A 17195-nucleotide genomic window follows, 5' to 3' on the forward strand; every position below is an offset into this window, starting at 1 on the left:
AAGGAAAATATGAATGGTTAGTTATGCCATTTGGCTTGAAAAATGCTCCACAAATATATTAAAGAAAGATGGATAATATATTTAAAAAGTTTAATGAATTTTTAATAGTTTATATTGATGATATATTAATATGTTCTAATAGTAAAGAAGAGTATAGAAATCATCTAATTCAATTTATTAATAAATGTAAAAAAGAAGGAATTGTACTATCTAAAAAGAAATCTATAATAGAAAAAATAAGAGATAGACTTTCTTGAATTATCAATAGATAAAAGAGGGATAAAATTACAAACTCATATATCTAAAAAGATTGAAAGTTTTCCAGATAAATTGGAATCCAAAGAACAAATACAAAAATTCCTAGGATGTTTAAACTATGCTGAAAAATTTATTGAAAATCTTTTTAAAAAAAGACATAAAATTCAAATTTTACTTAGAAAAATAAATACTAAGGGATGGAATGAAGAACATACAGAAATAGTTAAATTATTAAAAGAAGAATGCAAAAATTTACCAAAATTAAGATTACCAGATGAAAAAGATAGTTTGATTGTTAATACTGATACCTCGATAAATATTGGGCAGCAATATTAAAAACAGATCTTAATGAGATTTGTAGATATTCAAGTGGAACCTTTAACCAAGAAGAAATAAATTACACTACTCATGAAAAAGAACTACTAGCAATTATTAGAGGAATAAAAAAGTTCTCATTGTTTTTATTATCCAAGAAATTTATTGTTGAAACTGATAATTCTCAAGTTGCAGGATCAGAAATAAGTTACCATCAGAACCACAATACAGAATGCTTCATAGATGGAAAGCTTATTTGGCATTTTATAATTTTGATATAGTCCATAATAAAGGAGTTAATAATTTTCTTGCAGATTTTCTCAGTAGAAACATAGAATTTGCTGATGGATAAAGCCAAGACCATGGAGTTATACCAATCCATTCTATATATACAAGAACGAACAAATTTGTCAATTAATTTTGTACAAGTAGCATGACTCGTGTTGGAGTGTTAAGTTGAGTTGAATATTTGTGAATTTGGGCTAAGTCTTTACTTTTGACTGGTATGAAAGTGGGCTTGGATTTTATGGGAAGTGATTTGGAGTAATGTAAATTATACTGATTACCCTATTTAAGATATGTGGTAACTACACAAAACCCTAGCATTAAAATCTAGGGCTCAAAAATCAGGGGAGAAGTTTAACATTCCAAAAATCAGAAATTTTTGCAATATTTTCTCAAATTAATATTTTTACTCACATACCCTAATTGTCTACTCTCACATTTTTCCCTTCTCAAACAAATCGCCGCCTCTCCCTAATCAAAAGAAAAATTATCGCCTCTTTCTCTCGACCCTTCCCCAGCAACACAATCCCGGCATCAGAGGCGCGACCACCACTTCAACATGTGGAGTTGATGCATAGTGTTCACAGTGGTTTGCAACCTTCTCGATTTTGTTACAACGTCGACCTGTCGAATCTGCAACCCCAATCTGTCGAATCTACAACGCACTGTGCAGTGGTGCAGTCGAAAGTGGTGGTGGTAGTTGTTGTAGTGGGTGGCTAGAGCAGCGATGTGAAGCGATGGTTTGCAATCGCCTCGATTTTGCTGCAACGTTGATCTGCCAAATCTGCAATGCACTATGCTGTGATGGTGAGATGATGGTGGTGATAGTTGTGGTGCTACGACAGTGACAATGGTGTTGGGGTGGTTGTGGCAATGGCGGTGGCGACGATAATGTTGGAGTTGATTTTTTGGTGGTGTTTGGATGCAGTAGTTGTGGTGGTTTTTTGCTCCTAAGAGTGTGGTAGTGGTGCTATTGGAGGCAACGTTGAAGTGGTGGTCGTAAGTGTTGGTGGTTGTCACAAATTATTTGATTGATTGTGACTAGTGAATTGGTTAATGTATGACCAATAAACAATATGTGACCAATGAAAAAGATAAAATGTGACCAAGAAATAATGTGTAACCTAAAAAATTAATAATTTGTGACTGATTAATAAGTCATGACGTATAATATTTGTGATCTGTAACTTATAAATTTGTTTATTCGTAACCAAAAAATAATATGTGACATAAAAAATTTTATTTGTAATCGAAAAATAAGTTGTGACCAATAATTTGATAAGTTGTGATTAATTATTTTTTTGATTTATGACCGATGAACAAACTGTGACCTACAAAATATTTGAATTGTGATCATAAAATAATTTGTGATATAAAATTTCTGATTTGTTACCGAAAAATAATAAGTGACTAATTAAGTTGTTAATTTGTGACCAAATTATATAGATATGTGACCTAAATATATTTAATTAATAAAATAATTAATTAATTAAATCATAAATAAATTTTAATAAAAAACTGATTTTTGAAATTTGAAACTTATTTTCTTGATTTTGAAATATGTCATACTTAATCTCTTACCTATGAAATTTTCCCTTAAAATATTAATTCCAATATTACATTTCCACATTTTATACTCCAAACATACTAACGTTTTTAAGTAAAAAATGAAAAACCAAATCCATGTATGTTTCTTGTGATTTGTGCTCAAAAAATTAGGTCACCAAATCTTTCCCTTTTCAAAATTCATAATTTCAAGCTTTACCTTCTTCCTTGATTTATCCAAATTTCCTTTTGTTGCATTCAAATTCTGCTTTCCGAACCCTAATCCCTAAAGCCAAGATTCAACATCTTGTGTTCTTTGTTATCTACCATAGATTTAACTTCGATTCCAACGAAGAAGAAAGCCATCAAATCCCTCGTAAATTTATCTCTTTTTAGTGGATATTATTTTTAATGTTTTTTAGAATTTATTATATTATATATTTTTCCCCTCGAAAAAGCTATTTTGGTTCTTCTTTTTCCTTTTTTTGAAAAATTTATGAATTGCAATTTGAAATTTTATAATGCATAAAGATTGTTCTTGCACTGCAATTTTCTATTAAACCTATGGTTTGCTAGAATTTGTATTTGGTATTTCAGCTATTTTCCTTGAAAACTTTGATTTTGTGGAATTTAATTTATCATAATTGGGGTTTAATGTTCCCAATTAAGGGTATTGAAACTAAATGTTCGTCGGTATTATAAGGTTTATCGCTAGTCATAATATTTTCTCCAACATCCAAATGACAATCGAATATACTTAAAAGAGGAGTGCTACTTGCACAGACACTTTTGCACAGAGCCTGTACAGGTGTTCTCACATGGGGTGGACCCTACACATGGGATTCACTCCCATGTGAGAGATCCTGTGGAAAAGGGCTTGTGCACGAGGCTTTTTTCTACTTAAAAAGGCAAAGAGTACGATCAAATCAAGAGTGCGATCAAGAAACAAGATGTATAAGGTGCAATGGGCTTGTGGATTAATTCTGTTGGGCTGCAGCAGATCAATATGTGGGCTAATTTTGGAAGGGTGGATTGTGGCCTATGCGTGTGGTCATTTTTGGGCTGCCCATTGGAGTTAGGCTTTTTAAGTTCTTTTGTACGTTAATCAACAAATTGATGCTTCTTGATTATCCAACATCTTTTAGGAGGATGTCAATGAGATGAGATCGAAGAAAATAATGGAGATTGTCGAAAATTACGACTTACCAAATATTGTCCGTTTAACATAATTCTATATATAATTATATTTTGATTATAATTACACATATCATATTTAGACTTATTTATTCCTATATAATGTAATGAATACCAATGGGAAAATTATTAAGTCAAAAGTTTATTAGTTAGGTGAGGATACAAGGCGTGGGACCTCTTGGCTCACTTGGAATACGTACACCCTTGCCTTCAAAAGCCAAGCCAACTCAAGAGGGTTCTAAATGATTTTAAGTAACATTGTTATCATAGCCATTTATCGAGATTATTAATTTACCGCATTGACTCGACTCAATACCCAAAAACTATATTATTTAAAGCGAGATTATTAATTTATATAACGCTCATTTATTGAGGTTAACTGTATACTTGTTTTTTTCCAATCTAAACCTATCTTTACACTTTGCATTATGTTGTACTGTTGATACAATGCAAATGATATTCTTTGAAATGGAAAATTAAAAAATATAATATATCTTTAATTCACTGTAATATCATCTATCCAATAAAATCTTATATTAAATATATTTTAAGTTCTAATCTGTGTATTCTATGCTAAGCCTCGTTTGATTTGGATAAAAATTAGATTGATCAAAATTGATGAAATGTATAACTGAAAAATTGAAAAATCGTGAGTTCAATAAAATGTGTGGTTGAAAATAAATTTAAAAATAAGAACCAAACATCGAATAAATATATTTTATGTTCTAATGCGTGCCTTTAGCAGCCTAAATAAATAAGATCTTAATAAAAATAAATATTTTTTTATGAATTGCTCTACTTCCCATACCAACTTAGATGGTGGCAAAACGTGGCACCTTGTCGTGCGCTTATTTAATACTATTTTTTTTACTGCGTAATTGTTTATTAGTAAGATTCAGTCTCTACTTGTTTATCGTTAATTTTTTTTATTGCGTAATTGTTTATTAGTAAGATTCAGTCTCTACTTGTTTATCGTTAATTTTTTTTTTCTCAAACTCATTTTCACAATAAAATATTTATACGTAAAATCAAAATTTTTTCATACTTTTTAACTACACATTGTTCAAGAATTCTCTATTCCAAAAATTATTTTCTCTTTTATAATGGTAGACAAACAGCGCTCAAGGATATATGATTCAAAAATAACCTCTGTTTGGTTTGAATAAAAATCAATTTTTTTTTAATAAATTTTGATAAAAATTTATGAAATATGAGGTTACTAAATGGATTATTTATTTATTAATTATTATTATTATTATTTTGAACGTGGGTGTCCGGATTCCTACTATGATTGATTTCTTTTTATTTTCGTTGTTTGGGCGAACAATGTTTATTGAGTGGTGCTGACAATTTTTGTGTATTTTGTTACTTTCCAGTGTGTACCAGGTAGGATGGTTGCGAGGTGTGGGGGAAGAAAATGAACAATAATTTTTTTTTATTTGTTAATTGATTATTGAAAAAATATAAAATTAATTATAATTTTGATTATTGGTCAAAATGATTTTTTTTTTTCTGGATAGCACAGAGGATCTGTTCATTTGTCCTTCAACTGCAATCGAGATAAAATGTTTGGGATTGTAGATGTAAAAATGAAAGACTTGAACATAACCTGCAATAATTTTAAAAATTTGAGGTGTCAACAGCAATGCCCCCTTTATTAATATAAAAAAATCATCATGTTTTAATTAGGCAATTTATTTGAGTTAATTATTCCAATAGTCACTAAATTTAGGTCCATATTTTTAATTGATCAATAAATTTTACAATGTTGAGATTTGATTATTGAACTAAGCTCCACGTCTTCAATTGCTCACTGATATTTAAAATGTCTAGTTTTGACCACTAAATTTTGAAAATTGTTATACATTACTCGCTGTAAACACAACATTTTTCAAAGTTCAACATTTATGCTATTGAGTAACATACAATATTTTATAAAGTTCAGTGATCAAAATTCGACATTATAAATTTTAGTGAACAATCGAAAACATGGATTTAAATTTAGTACCCAAAACTTGATATTTTAAATTTTAGTGATCAATCAAAGACATGAACCTAAATTCAATGATCATTAAAACAATTAATTCGATTTATTTTTGCTAGATCGATGCCACCAACCCATAGTGAGTTACATACACAATCCCCAATGGTTGGTAACAGCTTACATGAACGGTTTTCATAAAGGGCAAATGCTACACGTTGACTTTGGAATTTTTCTGTCATTCTTACGAAAATGGCAATCTAACGGGGCACATAAAGCACGTTGATTTGGAATTTTTTTGTCTTCATTANTATTTATTAATTATTATTATTATTATTTTGAACGTGGGTGTCCGGATTCCTACTATGATTGATTTCTTTTTATTTTCGTTGTTAGGGCGAACAATGCATATTGAGTGGTGCTGACAATTTTGTGTATTTTGTCACTTTCCAGTGTGTACCACGTAAGATGGTTGCGAGGTGTGGGTGAAGAAAATGAACAATAATTTTTTTTTATTTGTTAATTGATTATTGGAAAAATATATAATTATAATTTTGATTATTGGTCAAAATGATTTTTTTTTTTTTTTTTTGGGATAGCATGTAGGATCCGTTCATCTGTCCTTCAACTGCAATCGAGATAAAATGTTTGGGATTGTAGATGTAAAAATGAAAGACTTGAACATAACCTACAATAATTTTAAAAATTTGAGATGTCAACAGCAATGCTCTCTTTATTAATATAAAAAAATCATCATGTTTTAATTAGGCAATTTATTTGAGTTAATTGTTCCAATAGTCACTAAATTTAGGTCCATACTTTTAATTGATCAATAAATTTTACAATGTTGAGATTTGGTTATTGAACTAAGCTCCATGTCTTCAATTGCTCACTGATATTTAAAATGTCGAGTTTTAACCACTAAATTTTAAAAATTGTTATACATTACTCGCTGTAAACACAATATTTTTCAAAGTTCAACATTTATGCTATTGAGTAACATACAATATTTTATAAAGTTCAGTGGTCAAAATTTGACATTATAAATTTCAGTGAGCAATCGAAAACATAGATTTAAATTTAGTGTCCAAAACTTGATATTTTAAATTTCAATGATCAATTAAAGACATGAACCTAAATTCAGTGACCATTGGAACAATTAATTCGATTTATTTTTGCTAGATCGATGCCACCAACCCATAGTGAGTTACATACACAATCCCCAATGGTTGGTAACAGCTTACATGAACGGTTTTCATAAAGGGCAAATGCTACACGTTGACTTTCGAATTTTTCTGTCATTCTTACGAAAATGGCAATCTAACGGGGCACATAAAGCACGTTGATTTGGAATTTTTTTGTCTTCATTATGTACCAATGATAGCTAAACACGTGTCCACTGCCCCAAATCAATGCAGGATAATCTTCATCCAACGGTTCGATTACACTCACGAATCACGAGCAGCAGCCCCATGAGTCCATGAGAAAATGATAAATCACAAGTATAAGAAAAATTCGTGGGGAGACGACGACTCACAGAGAGTCCCAGAAGAAGAAACTAAAGAGAGGTTAAAAAAGATGGCGATAGGGATGAAGGCGATGCCGTTTTCTTTTGTGGCTCACTTTTTGGCCGTAGTAGGTGCAATTTTGGTGCTTATTTGGTGTATCAGCTTCAGGGGAGGTTTAGCATGGGAAGCCCCAAATAAAAATCTCATCTTTAATGTAAGCCCTCCTCTTTGCTGATTCGCTTTTATTTCTTGAATTTTGTAGCTTTTTATTCATGTCTCTGATTGAAATTGCTTTTGATGCATATCAATTTGTTTATAGCCTGGGTTGGATTTATATTTATTGCTTTTGTTCTGATGTGGCGTTTACTGAAATTGAATTCAGGAAATTTTGATAACATTGTTTATATGAATTGAGGGTAGTAAACGTTATGATCTTACAGTCTTACCATTACCGTATAGTTATTGCAATATTTCAGTTAAGGACAAGGATTTTAACCTCCGTCTACCTCGTTCTTCGGAAAAAACTTGTTTCAATTATGTTTTCTTAACTTATGGATTGAAATGGTTGGATCTTGTTTTGCATTTCTTCTCGAAGCCGCTGTTGCTCTTGCACCTCATAGTTCGCTTCTAGTTTTTTGTCTAACCCCCTAGGACTAGAATTCAAAGTGCTGTGCTAATTTAATTGGAAAGTGGAAGCAAAAGTTACCACACAGCTTTAGGGCCTAAGGTAGTTTCCTGGTTATTTGGTTCTTTCATATCTATCTTCTTCATTTTTTTTACCCTCCTTCTTGATGGCATTTTTTCCAGAATTTAATGTCCCAAATCTACACACTTCCTGACTTATGCAAAAAGACAAATCACTGTCATTTTCGGACCTTATCCTTAAAATGAATAAGTCTTAGAAGAAGGTTGAGTGTGGCAGAAAGGTCTTAATTGCTGATAAGTACACCTGTGCATTAACTGGATCAGTTTGAACTCTTTGCAAGAGCATTTTAAAGGTTTGAGGGATATTTTACTCAAAGAAGTAATAAGAATTATGAGATCATTCATATAACAAGCGAGTTATAGGATCATGTGTGAAATCACTAGAAGCTCAGCATCTTCTTCCAGATCATTGGCTAATTCCTAGCATTTGGAAATTTTGATTTTATGTTGAATATCTGTATAATATACTTCTGTAATGACTAAGAAAAAAAATTCTTACATAGGAATTTCTTGGTTCTAATCTGTTATAACTTACAACTTACAAGTAGGGTTCATATAAGGTGGTCATTGTCTTTCTGCGGATTTATTATCTTATTATTTTCTTTTGTTCCCAGATTCATCCTGTCTTAATGCTTATAGGATTTGTCATCATTGGAGGTGAAGGTAATTGAAACAATGTCCTAAGTTATAGTTACAAATTTAATGAACATTTAGCCTTAAATCTGAATTTATGATTTTCTTTACTCTCTCTCTCACTCTCTCTGGATTCCCTATATGCAGCCATTATGAGTTACAAATGCCTCCCATTGAAGAAGCCGGAGAAGAAACTAATACATCTAGTTTTGCATGCTATTGCTCTCATACTCGGCATAATTGGAATTTACACAGCATTCAAGTTTCACAACGAAAGCAATATTGCCAATTTATACAGTTTGCACTCTTGGCTTGGAATTGGTGTTATTATTCTCTATGGCATTCAGGTACTTCTTTAATTATGTATACACTTCATTTGACTCTGGCCAAATATAATACTTATTTGGAACTTAAGTGTTTTGTATTGCTTAAGAAGAGCATCTTCAATGGACTCTTTAATACAAAATGATAATTATTTTAGAGAGACAATGCTTAAAAACAAGCTCTGAGAGACACTCTATTTTAAAAAGGGGTTTGGCTCTCCAAATTTAGAGCCAAACTCACTCTACATTCTTAATATACAATGTTGCCTTTAATAAATCATAGATTTCTATACTCTATTTCTTAAACTATTCAAATCATATTTAAATTGATTGGCCATTGACGTAAAAAAAATTATGTTAAATTAAAATATGAGGAGAAATCAAGAAATATTTGTTGAGAAAAACATAATAAAGAACCAAAATAGAAAGCTTTGTTTGAGTGCATAAAAAATTTGACTCTCGAAATTTAAAGTTACTTTTTATAATTCATAAGATGCTCTTTTTATTAATAAATAGTCTCTTGGAGATGCTATAAATGTCTATGAATCTTGCCTCGCTAAAAGATACCTTATCACTTATGTTCTATATGTCTTTTATTGCATCGTCAAATTGTTTATCGAGTGCAAACAAGCTGAATAATAATGAAGCTGGAATTCCCATTGATTTCTTGAAACAACGCATCTTTATCTTTCTGAACATTGGTTTATCACAGAGCAAGTCCATTAATTTGCAGCAAGCCATATTAAACCTTAGACTTATGTTCAGTCCTTGAAGCATATTCCATTGGCAAGTAATTAATGGGCTTTGCTCACCAAGTTTTTGCATTTTTCATATTGAGGTAATCTATCCTATTTTAGAAGGCTTTATTGCAACCCCTTAAATAAAGACCTCTACCATTCTTCGATTCCATAAAACTAACTTTATTTAGTTGTTTCTATTTCTCTTCTTAATCTCCTATTCTAATGTTATTCTAATTTGCAGTGGATTTATGGTTTCCTCATTTTCTTCTACCCCGGGGGTGCAACTACAATTAGAAGCCAGTCACTCCCATGGCACGTTCTGTTTGGCCTTTTTGTGTACATTTTAGCAGTTGGCACTGCTACACTAGGATACCTCGAAAAGCTAACATTCCTCCAGAACTCTGGTGTTGCAAAATATGGCTCGGAGGCCTTCCTAGTCAATTTCACAGCCATTGTCACCATCTTGTTTGGGGTATTCGTGTTCTTGACAATTCTTTCTCAGCCTCCTCAAGAAGATGAATACGGTTACTCAGCTATATAATGTCATCTACAGCTGCTTTGTTTTTGGTTTTTGCTTTTCTTTTCTTTACCCTATTTGCACTTGGTTCGAAGTTCTTGTGTACTAGAAGGGTGTAAGATCTCTCACTGTGAGTACATATGTATTTCGATACATAGAAGTTGTATTACTTCTAATTATTCTGCTCATCTACAGCTGCTTTGTTTTTGTTTTTGTTTTTGCTTTTCTTTTCTTTACCCAATTTGCACTTGGTTCGAAGTTCATGTGTACTAGAAGGGTGTAAGATCTCTGGCTGTGAGTACATATGTATTTCGATACATAGAAGTTGTATTACTTCTAATTATTCTGCAATTACTTTCTCATTTTCTTCGCGTTTTTTGTTGAAACATGTATATTAATAAAAGATATGACATTTTCCTGCCGTTACAATCAAAAAATTTTGTTTTATTTTTTAAATAAAATATTCATTTGCTATTTAAATTGTTCGTTTCAAAATCAGCTGGTGAGTTGGGGTGTGTGTGCGCGCGCACGCATATTCATACAACTTTGTTATGCGTTTTTTAAGCTTAGCTGAAGTCCAAACTTGTAAAATGGATAGGAAAGTAGAGAGGAAAATCATCTGAATATGACCAAACAGAGAATCCATTGGAGCTCACCAAATAAGTAAGAATTAATCTGGTAGCAATCTTATTCAGGTTGCTTATATGAGGCAATCTTGGACATTGAGGGCTTGTTTGGTACGATTACAAGAATGCCTAATAATGATGAATATAAGCACAAGCATTGCTGCCATATAAACTGAAAAGGTCCCAGAAACCAGCAGGATGTCAATTCTTAATGGATCTTTGTCGCGAGTACGGAATTTGGAGTTATTTGACGGTGCTTGAAATAGAAAAGCCTGTGACATGTTATCTTGGGAGGACATGTAGAGTAGTAATTTCTTATGAGCAAATCCAATTTTAGTCTTCAGGTGAAAACTGCTTATTTTAGCAATCAACTATTTATTAAAATGAATATTTCTCAACATATTACTAGACTAGACATCCTCAATTTGTCCTTGTAGGAATTCCGTATCATTTCCCCCGACTGGGAAACCTAGTAGTAGCTTCAACATGGCATCAGAGGAATCATGAATCTCATATGATTTCTACAAGTCTGAGTAAGCTGTTGTCATATCTTCTGCTCTGGTCTTGCAGTTAATGGGTTCTACATTTTCTTTAATGTTTTGAAACGACTTTCCAAGCTCAGAATTCCGCAGACGGATGAAATAGTCGCCTTGATCAGATTTATATACCGATGACTGATTATTCAGAAGCAATGCATTGGCAGAAAAACTCGACTTAGCCTCAACTCTGACATTCTCCCACTCCGATGGGGAGTCTAATTTCATAACCATCTCAGAAGAGGCCGGAGGATGACTGCATTTGCTGCTGAAATGCTTCTTCAAGTGCGAGTGCCACAAATTCTTAATGTCATTATCCTTTCTTCCAGGTAAATGAGAAGCAATAGCAGCCCATCTGAAGGAAATTATGAATCAGTAGAACATTAATTTTTTGGGTGAAGTGTGTATATATATAGCACACTAATTACCAATAATTGTAATCAGTTTGGGGATCCATCATTATCTCCCACCACCAATTGTAGTGTGCCTCATCGTATTCATGAAGATGCATATGTAGGCAAAATTTGAAGGGCTAAAGATTTGTATAGATACAAAGTAACCTTGTACAATATAATAGGCCCTTTGTCGATATAAAGGTACGTAAAAGAAGAGACAACACAAAATTAATTACTTGTTACCGAGCATGCCCTGAAGATGAATAATAGTATTCTCTTCCTCGGGACTAAGGGGGCCTCGTTTAATGTCTGGTCGAAGATAGTTTGCCCAACGAAGACGACAACTCTTTCCACACCGAAGGAGACCTAAGAATTGTCACATAATCAAGAAATCCCCCTTAGTTCTCAAAGAGGCAAAGCTCCAGGTAAAATGTGGTCACTTTCACCATATTCATCATTTAGAATCCTTATTCAGTTTGAAGATATGACAACTACTGACTATTATCCGACCTAATACATATATAGAACATCAATATACCCAAGAGAGTGATCCCAGTCGATGTGATAAATGTACAGTTTTCAATAATCTGGCAATTACCCCACTTTTTAAAGGCAGACCATCTTATTTTTAGGAGATAAAGACTGCCATTATTACTAGTTTTAAGCACCTCTTTTCTTGTTAGTAGTGGCATTAAAAACCTTCCATCAGAATCCTTTTAAAATTATTCTAATTTTTTTTCCCGATTAACAATATATCTAAAAAAACTCTTTATTTATTAAAAAAAAAAAAAATCTTATATACAATAGGGAGCATCTTTAAAAGTAGAGAGTATATATTTTTACACACCCTAACAATGCTTTGTATTTTGACCCTTTATTTTTTTATTTCAATTCTCTTCAATTTTTAATTAACATACTATTTTTCCATGTCAATAACCAATCAATTCAATTATGATTTGAATAATGCAAAAAGTACAATATTGAAATATGTAACTTATTAAATGCAACCATTCTTAATTAAGAAGTAGAGAGTAGATTTAGAGCATTTTCAAGTGACACTTTAAATACAAAATATTCTTTATTTTAGAGTCAATGCTTAGAAATAAGTTCAAGAAACTCACTATTTTAACTTTTTAAAATAAAAAGTGGGTTTGGCTCCTAATTTGGAGAGTTAAATTCATTCTTTATTTTGAATTAACAATGATTGTATATAATAATTTACAAATATCAATACTCTACGATCTAAATTATTTCAAATCACATTTGAATTGATTGACCATTAACATATAAAAAAATTGTGCTGAATGAGAAGATGAGACGAAATCAATAAATATTCATTGAAAAAAAATAAAGAGCAAAAATAGAGAGTATTGCTGGAGTGCATAAAAAAATTTATTCTTTCATTATAATTTTTATTATGTATAAAGTGCTCTTTATAAATAAAGAGTCTCTTGGAAATGTTAGATTTCCAAATTTGAAGAGTAAAATTCACTCTTAATTTAAAAAGTTAAAATAAAGAGTTTCTTGAAATTTATTTTTTAGCATTGACCATCTAAATTTGAGAGCTCTAAGAATTCATAATGAAAGAAATAAAAGAAAAACCAGCATGGTCATTTAAGTCTGGAAAATTAGACTAAAGGATATGAAAGTTCTATAATCAATTTACTGAAAAAAAGTTACTTATATTTATTGGGAAGTAAGAAAAAGTAATTTAAACCTGTGTGTTTAGGGAGATCTCGCCAAGTGCCATGGCCATTCTTTGTGATGAAATCGACAAGAATTTTGTCTTCTTGAGGAGTCCATGCACCTTTTCTCACTCTCTCTTTCTCACAGCATGGTTTTCTCCATTTCTTTTTCTCTCCTTCCTCTTTCTCTCTCTTGTTTCCCATTCTTGTAAGAAAAGCCAACAAAAAAACTGCATAAAAAACACTTTTTTTACGACAAAATTGAACAAGAAATGTAATCCCAGAATAAGTGAACAAGATATTTGCAAGAGTCTAAGTTGCTTAGTAGAGATGGATGATATACCCAGGAAAAAATGCAGCAAGAGCACTTCAAAACAGGTTTTTCAAGAGAATTGCACAAGAAAACGTAATCCCAGAAAATGAAGAGGGATTGTATATGATATATATATGTATTGATAAGAAAGGTCCCAACAGACGAATCTCAAGATTATAAATGCATTTTCACAATATTAGAAACTGTTATCACAGTCGTCCACAACACGCCCAAATTTTTCCTTTTTTTTCCTTCTTTTGTTTATGTGCATTATATCGTTGTACTCTCTTTATATATTTATTTCTCTGCACCATGTTAATAAACTTTTAACTTAAGGTGAGAAATTTTACCATGCATTTTGACTATTATTATAGATGTAACTGTAGTGGATCTGGCCTTGAGTTTGGACACGGGCTACAATACAAGTATAGATGGATTTATCTTTTAAAAAAAAAATTAGATAAGTAGACATTTTAAGGGGCGGACACGGACTATAGCACGTCGAGCCTATGCCTGGATCCACCAGTACGTTCACATTCTAGTCCCTCCCTCCCAAAAGTTCCAAAGTCTATTGAACCCCGCTACATATGCACAAAAAGAATTGCCATGGAGAATCATAGGGGCCACAAACATTCATTAAACCTTTGACAAAAAACAGTTTCATCCCAGCCTATGCATAGACGCCATCTATCTCCCTGGTAATCTCCCCTGTACAAGGAGCTTACTCAATTTGAGTGTGAGTGTAGCGTGGTTTCGCTTTTTCTGTTTCACAACATTTTTGGGACTTTTCAAGACTTTCGGTTTTCTTAGGTGTTCGAAAGGAATACGCTAGCTTTCTTTTAGAGGAGAACGTGAGAGTTTTGCCAACAAAATTGACATTTAACTATGAACATTGAATTTGATTAGATTTATCAATGAACACCTTCATTTTTAATGTAACTAGGAATGCAAATAATGGGCGGGTCGGCTAGTAACCCACTCATGGCTAGTGTACTTTTTAATTTAAAATTGTATTTTTACCCCCCCTCCCCCCCTCTCCCCATCTCTCTGAAGCATAATGAAATTATGAGAAAATGGTGATCATAAATAAATTTATTTTGTCAAAATAATTATAAGATTGGAAAAAATTATATTCCTTTATCCTGGCATACCGACTACAATATGTAGACGGAATTAAAATTTTACAAAGTGAATATTTTGTGTAAATTTTATTGTTTTAGAAAATAAAATGAAATATCAATGTAAAATAATAAATGTAAAGCTTAGTGTGTCAAAAAATCAGTGATTATTATAATTATTGAAATCTTCAGAAATTGCACTAACCATCTTGTCATGTATTTGATATTCTACATTTTTTCAATATTTCAAGCACATTAGTGTATCAAATATATCTTAAATTGACTTATTTTGTGTGATAGAACTCTACCATCTGATATTGCAATTGACATCAAAGACGTTAGTCGATCACGTGCCATCAAAGTTAATATCGTATGTTGTTTTTCATTCATTCATCACCATTTAAGAAGATCAAAATTAATATCCCATCTCGGTTTCACACACTAAGACTATGGTACAAAGAATATTTAGCTAACCCAATAGTGATCATTTTGTATGGTAGTAGTACAAGAAGAAAGATGAAAAATGATGGAACTTCTTGAAGTACTCGTACTTAAACAGGTTCATAGATCATCATCATCAAGAAACGACGAAATAATATAAGACGGTAGTGGTAGATCAATATTTCTACCATATTTGGCAGCATATTTTAAGAATATAATTTTCGCAAAGTATTTTGACTTGAAAGTGCTTCTTGATCGGAGATAGTGTTTCGATTTTCGAGAGATTCGATTCCGTATCTTATTTTGATCCTAGGCATTTTTAAGAATCGAAGTTTGCATGTTAGATTTACAACCCTGTTCTATTGTGCAATGATCCTATTTACAGGCGATTTTAATGGCATTTTAGTCATTATTCATTATTTTATTTTATTTTATTGGAAGTCATGAATTAAGTTCTATTTTCAAACCTTGTTGAGGTTGTGACATTGTATGCATGCATGGGTTTAGCACACCGAAGTCCAAGTATAATCCATCAGAATTCGCCCAAGGTTTCCGTCCATATCGGAGGGTATTCCGAGGTAACTGCAAAGTCCATAGCCTTATAGTGAATCGAGCCTCCAATTCACGTTTTCACCTAAGAGATTAAGTTCTGCATGGTCCTTTACTTAGAGGCACTTCGACGACTGAGGCACTTTTTCTGTTCCAACACGCCAAGGCGATCGAGGTGTAAATGTTCATTCCATGACACTTGGACGGGCTGTTTTATGGCTAATGTGGCATTCATGTAGATAATAATTATACTAGTACTTAACAAACGCTATAATTTCTTGAATTGTCAATAATTTGTGCTCTTATATGATATGTTTATAGCATCTTTATGAAGATAGTAGGTTTGTATCTAGATTGAAGATATATGAATTTCGTCGAGTATACTTCTTCTAATGTGGACAGAGGAAACTTGGCAATGGCTATGAATATTTTCATGTAGTCCCTCGTCATTTCTTGGTTATAAATCTGGTTTGCAAGAGCTACTCCAGAAGATCCTAATTTATCTAAACGAAATTGAAGTACTTGAGCATGTCACCGTCTATAAAATCCTATACGAATGAGACATATTTTGTAATGACAACTATATAGGGTATTGTCAATTTTTAGTTTCCTACAAAGTCCTTTTCACAATAATTACAATATGCTTTCATCATGCGCTCTTGATTCTTAATCATTATTTTTCATTTATTATTATTATTATTATTATTATTATTTTATTTTATTTGGTGAAATGTTTCCAATATTCAGAAGTAAGCTCGGCAGCTTTTGCCTTCTCTTATCTCGTTGTAGATACCTCTTCTTTCAAATCATCATCAGACTCAATGATTGTCGATTCGATAGTATTGCCATTTTTAAATTTGGAACATTGCAAGCTTGAGATAAAATCGTAAATAGTAGTATTGGAACTACCAAAGAATTGGTTAATATCTTCATCGGGATTCATGGATTCAATATAATTCATAATGAATTGTCGAAAATTAATTAAGAAAAACTACAACTAATATATATAATTGATAAAAATGAAAGTTGAGATTGAAAAATATTTAAAACAAAAGAATATTTATATAATAATTATAAATTTTTACTATTAAAAATAGTGGTATATTATCAATATTGTAGAGAATTGTGAAATATGATGAAATTGATTTACCACCATTTTCTTATTTATCAACCCCAAATTCAAAATAAATAAATAATATTAATAAAACTTAGATTTAAAAATTTGAATTTGTAAGTAAAATATATTTTATAGTTTTACTTATTATTTATTTATTGACATGCTTAAATTAAAATGATTTTTATATGTCAAAACATGTTCCAAAAATGTGTTCAACTGATGAAGTCCAAACAAGGTAAGTCAGTCAGGATTGATTGGGTGCTAAAGGTTAACAGATTCTTGACCGCATTTTTTAGGGTTTCCAAACCCTAAACGAGGTGCAATATTTACCTACCTTATAGTAGTATATACAGGAACATATGCTTAACATCTTGAATATTTTTGATTGATCAAATAATTAAAAGAAAGAAA

The 17195-nt window shown here is 31.6% G+C and overlaps 2 protein-coding genes across 2 annotated transcripts; one reads left to right on the forward strand and one right to left on the reverse strand.

Moving 5' to 3' along the window:
- The first annotated feature begins 6979 nt into the window (after positions 1–6979).
- On the forward strand, positions 6980–10366 carry LOC111396717 (transmembrane ascorbate ferrireductase 1-like). Its single transcript, XM_023023196.1, has 4 exons — positions 6980–7300; positions 8406–8454; positions 8572–8771; positions 9729–10366. Exons 1-4 carry the CDS (start codon positions 7067–7069, stop codon positions 10026–10028), a joined length of 783 nt encoding a protein of 260 aa, XP_022878964.1. The 5' UTR covers positions 6980–7066; the 3' UTR covers positions 10029–10366.
- Positions 10367–10935: 569 nt separating this feature from the next.
- Positions 10936–13768, reverse strand: LOC111393673 (transcription factor MYB41-like). The gene is made up of 4 exons (XM_023019365.1): positions 13590–13768; positions 13279–13476; positions 11798–11927; positions 10936–11521 (listed from the first exon to the last, which is right to left on the reverse strand). The coding sequence occupies exons 2-4, from the start codon at positions 13448–13450 to the stop codon at positions 11152–11154; spliced, it is 672 nt and encodes a 223-aa protein (XP_022875133.1). The 5' UTR covers positions 13451–13476; positions 13590–13768; the 3' UTR covers positions 10936–11151.
- Positions 13769–17195: the final 3427 nt, after the last annotated feature.

This window comes from Olea europaea, chromosome 1 (genome assembly GCF_002742605.1).
Source record: "Olea europaea var. sylvestris chromosome 1, O_europaea_v1, whole genome shotgun sequence".
Taxonomy (NCBI): domain Eukaryota; kingdom Viridiplantae; phylum Streptophyta; class Magnoliopsida; order Lamiales; family Oleaceae; genus Olea; species Olea europaea.

What these genes read in the sequence shown, in the direction of transcription:
- LOC111396717 (XM_023023196.1), top strand. Translation starts at nt 7,067, where the DNA reads ATGATAAATCACAAGTATAAGAAAAATTCGTGGGGAGACGACGACTCA. An exon ending in TGTCATCATTGGAGGTGAAG is followed by an intron (nt 8,455 to 8,571) that starts GTAATTGAAACA and finishes CCCTATATGCAG; the next exon opens with CCATTATGAGTTACAAATGC. An exon ending in TTATTCTCTATGGCATTCAG is followed by an intron (nt 8,772 to 9,728) that starts GTACTTCTTTAA and finishes TCTAATTTGCAG; the next exon opens with TGGATTTATGGTTTCCTCAT.
- LOC111393673 (XM_023019365.1), bottom strand. Translation starts at nt 13,450, where the DNA reads ATGGGAAACAAGAGAGAGAAAGAGGAAGGAGAGAAAAAGAAATGGAGA. An exon ending in AGATCTCCCTAAACACACAG is followed by an intron (nt 11,928 to 13,278) that starts GTTTAAATTACT and finishes GACAATTCTTAG; the next exon opens with GTCTCCTTCGGTGTGGAAAG. An exon ending in CAGGGCATGCTCGGTAACAA is followed by an intron (nt 11,522 to 11,797) that starts GTAATTAATTTT and finishes AATTTCCTTCAG; the next exon opens with ATGGGCTGCTATTGCTTCTC.